Below are 8,601 nucleotides of genomic sequence, written 5' to 3'. Positions count from 1 at the left end.
TACCCCTGAGGAACAGAATGAAAAAGTGGAAAACTAACTTTTTCCTTTTATATTTCTGTATTATTTGATATTTTAAATGCTACTTTTGTAATTAAAAACAATGTGTAAAAAAAAAAAGTCATAATTTTCAAACTTTTTGTGGTCATAGAAAAAGTCTTCAAATATTTTTCTATAAGGAGATTTTAACTTCAACTTCAAGGCAGTTTTGACAAACATGTGGCTTCCCATCTGTTTAGGTGGTTAAATACAGTCTTACCTGGATACGGGCATAGACCTCATAATTCTTCAAGGCCACTTCAATCTCTGGATTTCCTATAAAGTGTAGGTAAGCAATTAATCAGAAAAGCAGGGCTTTTTCCTGATACAGCAGGCTGGTGGTGATGTTGGATAAATTCCCCCAAATGAGGTGGCCAGCCCCTTAGAAAATGGCTTCCTAGTACTCCTTGACTATTGTTTTCTTTACTGAAAGACACACACACACACACACACACACACACACACACACACACACACACACACTTTTTCTCTCTTTCTTTCTCAATCTGTGCAGCCAACCTGAACCCTGGCAGCTCAACTTCAGCCAAAGAGCTAGGGGAAGCCCTGAGGCAGCTAAGTGTTCTGCACCACTGCCACTTACAGCGTGGGCTTCAGCCTTGAGAGAACAAATGCTGGGGAAGAAAAAGCTCTGCTGTTATTAAATCATAGAGGCTGGGGTGGGTGTGGCACTCTGGCACCAGCACCGCCTGCTACATGCAGGAACCCCGTTACATTGTGATATCCACTACTCCTGTGAAGGGACAGGCAGTGGAAGACAGGGGTGTGGACAGAACCTTTGGTTGCCTGGGTGAGCTGTTGGCAGCTGTGGGTTTTCTGAACTGGTAGGCTCTCCTTCAGAAAGTCACCATTCCCTCTCCTACAGACCTCTTCCCAAGAGGAACCGCTGCATCTGCTCATCCTGGCTTTTACATTTCATTTGGTTCTGAAGGTAAGCAGTGGACAAATGACTTAGGAATTGACACCCTCATTTAAGCCCCGAACAAGCTGTTCGAGTGACTTCTACCCCATGAGGCCCAAAGAAAAAGAGATAATGAAATGAAGTCACTTCCTGCTATGAAACAAACGTGGGACCGTTTATGCAGTTGTTTTTATTTATTCAACTCTAAAGATTGACAGAGGCAATTTTTTGATGGTTAACACCTTAGATTAACACAAATTATATTGCTATAAATTTGGTTCAGGGTCAGAATAGGAATCAGGAAAGAGGGAGAACAACAACAAAAATCTTCAAACACTGAACGAAGAAAGACTTTTTTTTCCTTTAATTAAATGCTACTTTCCCATAGACTTCCCTAGACTGGTTTGCAGTCTAAGGTAATAGGAAACAAGGCTGGGGCATTTGGAAGAAACTGCAGGCTAAGCTATGGTGCCAAGCAAGAGGCTGAAACCCCGATCTGAGTGTCAATCTCAGGCACGTTCTGGGAGCACAGGCAGATTCTCAAATGTTTCCTAGTGTTCTTTCCTTTTCACCCGTTCAGTTTCCCCTTCTCTGGCTAATCCAGGACAGTACACAACCCCCTCATTGCCTCCCTTGGTCACGTTGTTGTTTACAGGGAACCTGACTGGCAAGCGTGGCTTCTGCTTAGACTGGAAAGGCAGCAAGACCAGCTGCCTGACCCATCTCCTCCTGAAAGCCTGGACAGTAGGGGTTGCTGAGGAAGGCCTCTTCAGGCCCCTGAAAGGCCTGCGGTACTGGGAAGAACACTGCGTACCCTTGGGAAACCTGGCAACAGGTGCCGGTGACTCCTGGGGGAAATGAACAGTCAGAATCAATCCATATCACTGGGAAAGGTCAAGGGAAAAAACAGCTTCCCTTCCAAAAAAAAAATGGTAAAGCGGAAATGAGGAGAGAAGAACCAAAATATTTAGAATGGCATTAAAAGTGAAGGCGCAAACTTCTTTCTGTCATTAAATCTAACTACAAGTTTCCTAAAGTCCAGTTACCAAGTTGAATTGTGTGGGATAGAAGAGACAGGCCAGCTGGAATCTCCCTCAAGAGTTCACGGCTTCAGGCTGAGAGGTCCTGGGTTTGCGCTGGGGGAGCCCCTTTTTGAATGAGGGCTTGGGTGGGCCGGGCTCCATGCTGGCTCCAATTCCATTGGTCCCTGCAGAGTGAGTCTGGCCCCGTTCACTAGTGTTTCCTGGCGCCTGGGATGGAGCGCTCTGGTACCTGGAACCAGATGAATACCACGAGCTGTTTCTGTAACGACCCCCACTGTCATGTCGTCCTTGGTTCGTGGGGTCATTGGACTTTGGGCCTTGTGGCCTGTAGCCTTGTCCTCCGCGTCTGTTCCCCGGCAATACCTAAGGATAAAAGAAGACAATGTTCAGAGCACTGTGGCGTTAGGGCACCCCGTTTGCTCCAGTTCAGTTTATTGAGGAGTATTCTGAAAGCCTAATAGCGGTATCCCAGGCTTGGGACTCAGTTCTCTCTTAAAACCCACAGAGTGTGATCAGCCAATCCAATCTAGACACTAATCAGAATTAATAAATCATTCACTATTTACCCCCTGCCTTTCAACCCTATGCTCTTCTCCACTGAAGAGCTTTTCTTTAGCTGGGCAGAAAAGGAGGAAAGAGCATCCTCTGAGGTTGTTACAAGCCCTCAGCTGGGCAAGTATCTTATCACGCGTCTGAATTTTGTAGATCATAAGCCATTTGTAAAGATAATGAACATCTGGAATAATAGAATAAACATCACTATGATCTACTCTGCTATATATCGTGAACCACAGATTAAATCACGCTGCTGTGACATTTAACATACCTTTCACATTACAACCCAGAAAGCTTATGGCATAGCATTTTATTTTTGTCCTCCAATTCCAATGTAATACCAGTCTGAAGAATTACTGACAGCACTGCCTTGGACTGCTCTTATGTATCTCCTTCAAACCAAGGAAAAGGGGCTTCCCTGGTGGCGCAGTGGTTGAGAGTCCGCCTGCCGATGCAGGGGACGCGGGTTCGTGCCCCGGTCCGGGAAGATCCCACGTGCCGCGGAGCGGCTGGGCCCGTGAGCCATGGCCGCTGAGCCTGCGTGTCCGGAGCCTGTGCTCCGCGACGGGAGAGGCCACAACAGTGAGAGGCTCGCGTACCGCAGAAAAAAACAAAAAACAAAAAACAACCCAAGGAAAAGAAACTATGGATTATACTTCAACTTTCTAGTGGTGCTGCTTTTCTACTTCAAGATGGGTACATGACTCCCAGTGTGACCAATTACCAGGCAATACACTACTACCTACAAAGCTACGATCACTGCCAACATCAGTAAGTCAGCAGTCTTGGCGACAGGAAATCTAAACTGGCTGGTGATTTGGAACATACATACCAAATGCTTTCTCTGGAAATAACTGAGGCTGGAGGGATTCAAAATAGGTGTGGAATGGGCATAAAGAGAGGAAGGTAATGTACTGAGCTGTCGGTGTTGAAGCTGTGACAAACTGGCAGCATTTCTTCGTAACTTGCTCAGTGTGGAAGCTAGGTTACCTCTCGATGAGGCTGGTACGGCCGGCCACTGGAGTTTGCTGTGGTTGCAAGAGTCTCCCCCGGTGCCGAGTTTTTCTTGTTAGCACTTGTATGGCTGGGAGCAGAGGCACAGGTGGAAGAGGAAGCAGCAGAGGCATCACACGGGCTACTCAAAGACACAGATGTCACCGAGCTACATCGAGATCTGGTTGAATAGCTGTTCTTTGGATGGGACACTGAGACAGAAATGTGAGCGATATGTGGTCAGACGATAGAAGAGCATGGTGGGTAACGTATTCCCTATTTCTCCATCTCACAATGAGCAATTTAGGATAAAGGACTGTCTATCTGAGTATTTGTAAAGATAAGCTTAGAAACAGGTAACGGGAAGGAAAATCTCCCTTCTGCCCTCTTCCTCCACTCCTGCCAAATCCCCACTGCTTTGTAAGTGGCCCATCCCCCCACCAACTAATGACTTCTTGGCGTTTCCTACCACCTAAACTCCTGGCTTTGGCTCCAGCGGCTGACTAAGCCTAGGAACAATAGTACGGGCCATATGTTCGCTTTCCTATGCAAGGAACATTCTAAAGTACAGACTTCAAAAAGAAAGAAAAAGTTAAATAAAAAGCCAAATTCTTTTTTAAAAATTTGAATGAGGCAAGATGAGTTACATATGAACAGAACTAGTCTTTACAACAAATATCTATCTTCCCAAGGCTCTTTCTGCAAAAATAACTCCAAATTCAAAATATCAATCTAGCTGAAAAATACTAATATTTTCAATTCAAGTTTTGTCAGAATTCAACGGTCTAAAAGTACCCCATAGATGTTTTTCCTTGGCTTTAAGCCTGGGCTAATGTTGAACTCACAATCACTGCCCTAGGTCCAACATTTATTTCACTTTCACACCGAGACAGAAAGAACGTAGGAGCCAAGCTCGGGGTCTGGGTTTGACTGATGTGTCGCTACAGGCTCTCACCACAGAGGCACCACCGTGCCCCGCCTCCACACACACCTATTATGCGCTAGGCAAAGCAGGTATTGCTATCTCCACCGAGGAGTAAAATGAGCGGCCCAGTGTAGAGTGCAGAGGCAAGGATTCAAACTTGGTCTGACTCCAGGGCCACGTGCTCTTTATACTATATACCAAACACCTCTCAGCTCAGCAGGAAATGATGAAAAAATATGACCGCAAATCTAGGGAGCTGGAAAATGCCTATCCTCAGAGCTCAAAGCATCTGTGTCCACTGACTTATTAAGTATCTCAGAGTTCCTTTTCATAAAAACAAGCAAACAAACCAAAACCCAAGAGGGACTGAGGAAGAATCAGGGGAGAAGCCAATCGGCACTTCAGTTTCTAGTTAGTAGAGGGTGGTCTTCTCATCACCATCTCCGGCGCCCTGAATCTCTCAGCACCTCACCTTGTCCAAATGAATCTATGTTCTTCTTTAGGGTCTCTACATCACAGGTGAATCGGGCCACTCGTCCCAGATCCTCGTCATATTTACGTTCACTAACAAAGTGCTGGAGAAAAGACAAAGAAAAGCCTCCAGTGAGACAAACAATATATGTGGGATTTATAGCTTGCTGTAAACAGACGAAACAATTACTTTCAATTGTTTTCTTTTTGTGCTTCAAAGTTCATTACCTACATGGCCATCATATTACCAATGCTGGGTGATGGACAAAATTCAGTCATTTTCCTTAAGGGCCCGAAGATAAGTCCATTTGGGAGCTTTATGAAATGCTAATGGTCATTAGGTGAAAATCAAGAGAAACTCTGGAGAAAGAAGGAACTCATGATGGAGGACCACCTTTCTCTCCACTGTTAGCTACTCTCCCCATTGTTCCATTTTATACACAGGCAGAGGCAGCGGAAATGCTCATAAGTTACAACAATGATTCCTTAATTTAAATAGATGATTTGGTGTTCTCTAATATAAACTTCCTTAGTAAACCCACTTCAACCGCTTTATACAGTAGGATTTTTTAGTCCTTGTAATAGGAACAATTTCTTGAGATGGAAAATCATTCATGTGAAAAGTCAGCTTTGCAAATGAGAAGAGTTTGTGCTGCAAGTAATTTAATCCTTTTAAGCAGACTGAGCTGAGAAGTAACCATCCCCTTGGGTCAAAAACGAACTATGCTATAGAAATAGCGGGGCTAGAAACATGTCAGGAATAAAGTGCTTCTGGGGGTCTATTTTAATAAACCATTTCTAAGGTAGTCTGGAATCATTTTTTCAGATGTACAAGAGAGTGAGAAAGAAAAGTTAAAGGCCTAGATATAATTTAGAAGAACTGAACTCAGAGCAGTCCTCTAACTGGGGGTGGCCTAATTCCACTTTGGATTTTCAAGGGGTGGAATCAAGTGCATCAGAATCCTCGGGCTGCACCGAGAAGCAATAAACGGGAGAGGAGAAATGAAAATTACCTCTGGGACTTGAAGTCCTAAAGCTGCAGAGTATACTGTGACTTAGGAAAGCACAAGAATCTCTATAACAAAGCCTTCAGACATGTAATATCAGTCTGAGATTAATTCTGAAACACATTCTAGGGTTTCCTGAGCCAAAGACATAACAGGAATGACGGAAATAAAATGATCTGGAAATAAGACATTTAAATTGCACAGCACCCACTTCAGTACACTGAAAACGTGGAGAGAAACAGATCCTTAGTCAGCCTGCAGAAATATTTCTAGCAGCTCTTCAACCACGTGGGAAGGGGAACAGATGAAGCCTGTGAGAGCCAGAATTCTTATCTAATTCCAAAGGGGTTTCTGGCTTCTCCCAGATAGTTGAATGAGACTGACTGGCATCAGTGCGAGGAAGACTTTCTATAAAATTTAGCAATATAGTCTTAGTTAATCAGAAAATGGTAATTTAAAACTTGCATTGTTGGTTTCACTATTTCTCCCCAATATAGACTAAGGGGAAGGAGTGAGAGAATAATAACGCGACATAGGTTTGTGTGAAAGACTGGGTCAGGATGGTAACAGGGATGCCTGTAAGGTCTCAGATGATCTTCCATCTATGCTTTTATTTTACAAAGGCTGTTATATAGCCTCCCCAGCATGTATTCCTCTTAAATATGGCAATAAATCTCACACGTTCAGAAAGAGCAGAGTTAGGGCACAGGAGCAGAGAAGGCCGTACAGTTCACGGTTTAGCAACAATTAATTAGAATGTCAGTGTCCACAACTACCCATGAATAACCCAACCTCTCTCACATTCCCATCTTAGTCTCAGAAACACTGTTCTTTATATAAGAATTTAAGACATCTGAGTGTGGAATCCAAGTAATCTTTATAAACAGTTTACAATATAATCAACACCTCAAATTGCTCATTTTTCTCTTATAAAATCAGAATTGACCAACCAACTATTTAACTATCTACTAAACACCTACTGTGTGCCAAGGCATTGTGCCAGGGCACTGGAGACACAGCAGTTCCTGTCACTGTAAAGTTCACTATCGAGTGGGAAAGGCAGATTAATCAAATGCACATACAATTATAAGTGTGCTAGGAAGGCACAAACAGGGGGGACACGTCAGGAAGGATGAGGTCAGGAGTGAGATGTGTGCTGGGAGTAGCAGGGGGAGGGAAAAGAATGTTCTGGACAGATGGAAAAGCATGTGCAGCAGCCCTCACAGGAGGGAACAGCGTATGCCTGTGGAAAGGAGAGCGAGTATGGCTGGAGCAGAGGGGACAAGGGGGATGCTGTGCAAAGCACGGCAGAAGGGCCAGACCATACAGAGCCCTACAGGCCGTTAAGGATTATAGCCTATCCTGAAAGCAATGGGAAGTTTGAAGTAGGTTCTGTAATGCGAGGGACAGATATGAAGGGGTGGGGAGGCCAGGGCAGTGGCAAAGAGGAGGAGTGGAATCAGTTAGGAGGCTACCACAAAGTGCAAGCAAGAGATCACTGTAGCTTGATCATGATGGTGCTGGAGGAGACAAAGGGAAAAGGTCAGATCCGAGATTGCGCTGAAGGTCAAAGGGACAGGGTCTGCTGACAGACTGAACTGTGGGAAAAGGAGAGATTCCCTAAGGTTTCCAGCTTGGACACTGGATAGATGACAGTACCATTTACAGAGAAAGGGAAAGGGCCAGGTTTGGGAAGAGGAGATCATGAGTTAAATATATTAGATACAGCCATGAATTATGGAGATTTGCTACTTTAGTCCCTGAGGGTAAGAAGAAAGGCAGAAAGGAGAAGGAGGTTCTACCTTGATATCAGCTCTGAGCTCAACCAGCTGCTCCTCTGACATCCGAACAGCCACATCAGTCATCTTCTTTAGAAGTTCGGCTTTCTTCTGACGGCTGAGCAAAATTTCCACTGTAGAGGAAAGGGAGCATGACTCTTACGGTCTGCTAAATAGGACAAAGAAGAACTAGAAGTATAGGCCTTGCAGTATGTACTTGGACAGCCAAAGGCTTAGCTGCCCACCCATCCAGAAAGTGAAAATACCAAAGGTCCAGTTTCCACCTTCTTGAGGGACTCTGAAGGCAGTTTACATGGTAAATGCTTTTTATGAATCATAAAGACTCATACATCACTTGTCATTTCTCTTTCTCCTCTTCCCACTTAAAAAAATTTTATCAAGACGCATATAAACTAAAACAAAAATATGCACAAGGTAAAGAATACATCTAGAATAAATGGGTATAAAATGAAAAATAAAACCGTCCCTCCTACTTCTGACTTCCAGAGGAAACCACTGGTAACAATTTCTTATGTATACTTTCCATTATACTCTCTGCATATACAATCTCTCTCTCTCTTTTTTCCCCTCACAATGGTCCCTCCTTTACCTTCGCTAGTTTTACTTACTATGTCTTGAAGTTCATTCCTTAGTAATACACTGGATTCCCCTCACTCTGTTTAATAGCCACCTAGTATTCTACTATGTGGATATACAACAATTATTTACCAAGTTCCCTAATGATGGACATTAGATTATTTACAGCCTTTCAAGAAGCATCTTCTCTGGCTTGCTCCCAGATGTGTAACTCAGGTATGGCCATGAAGAATGACAGACAATAAACATTCTCTCAGAGGAGGAAGCCAGGGGTTAC

General features: G+C 44.0%; 1 protein-coding gene across 1 annotated transcript in view; it reads right to left on the bottom strand.

The window, feature by feature from the left end:
- Positions 1-1,125: 1,125 nt before the first annotated feature.
- SPATS2 (spermatogenesis associated serine rich 2) overlaps positions 1,126-8,601 on the bottom strand; it is a 75,181-nt gene continuing 67,705 nt past the window's right edge. Inside the window, exons 9-12 of the mRNA XM_067696425.1 lie at positions 7,752-7,861; positions 4,944-5,046; positions 3,544-3,758; positions 1,126-2,361 (exon numbers count right to left, since the gene is read on the bottom strand). Of these exons, the coding sequence (XP_067552526.1) occupies positions 2,050-2,361; positions 3,544-3,758; positions 4,944-5,046; positions 7,752-7,861 (740 nt within the window). The 3' untranslated portion in view covers positions 1,126-2,049. The remainder of the gene's footprint in view (positions 2,362-3,543; positions 3,759-4,943; positions 5,047-7,751; positions 7,862-8,601) is intronic.

Source organism: Pseudorca crassidens, chromosome 11, assembly GCF_039906515.1.
Source record: "Pseudorca crassidens isolate mPseCra1 chromosome 11, mPseCra1.hap1, whole genome shotgun sequence".
NCBI classification, from domain to species: domain Eukaryota; kingdom Metazoa; phylum Chordata; class Mammalia; order Artiodactyla; family Delphinidae; genus Pseudorca; species Pseudorca crassidens.
This window is presented reverse-complemented; position numbering and strand designations above follow the sequence as displayed.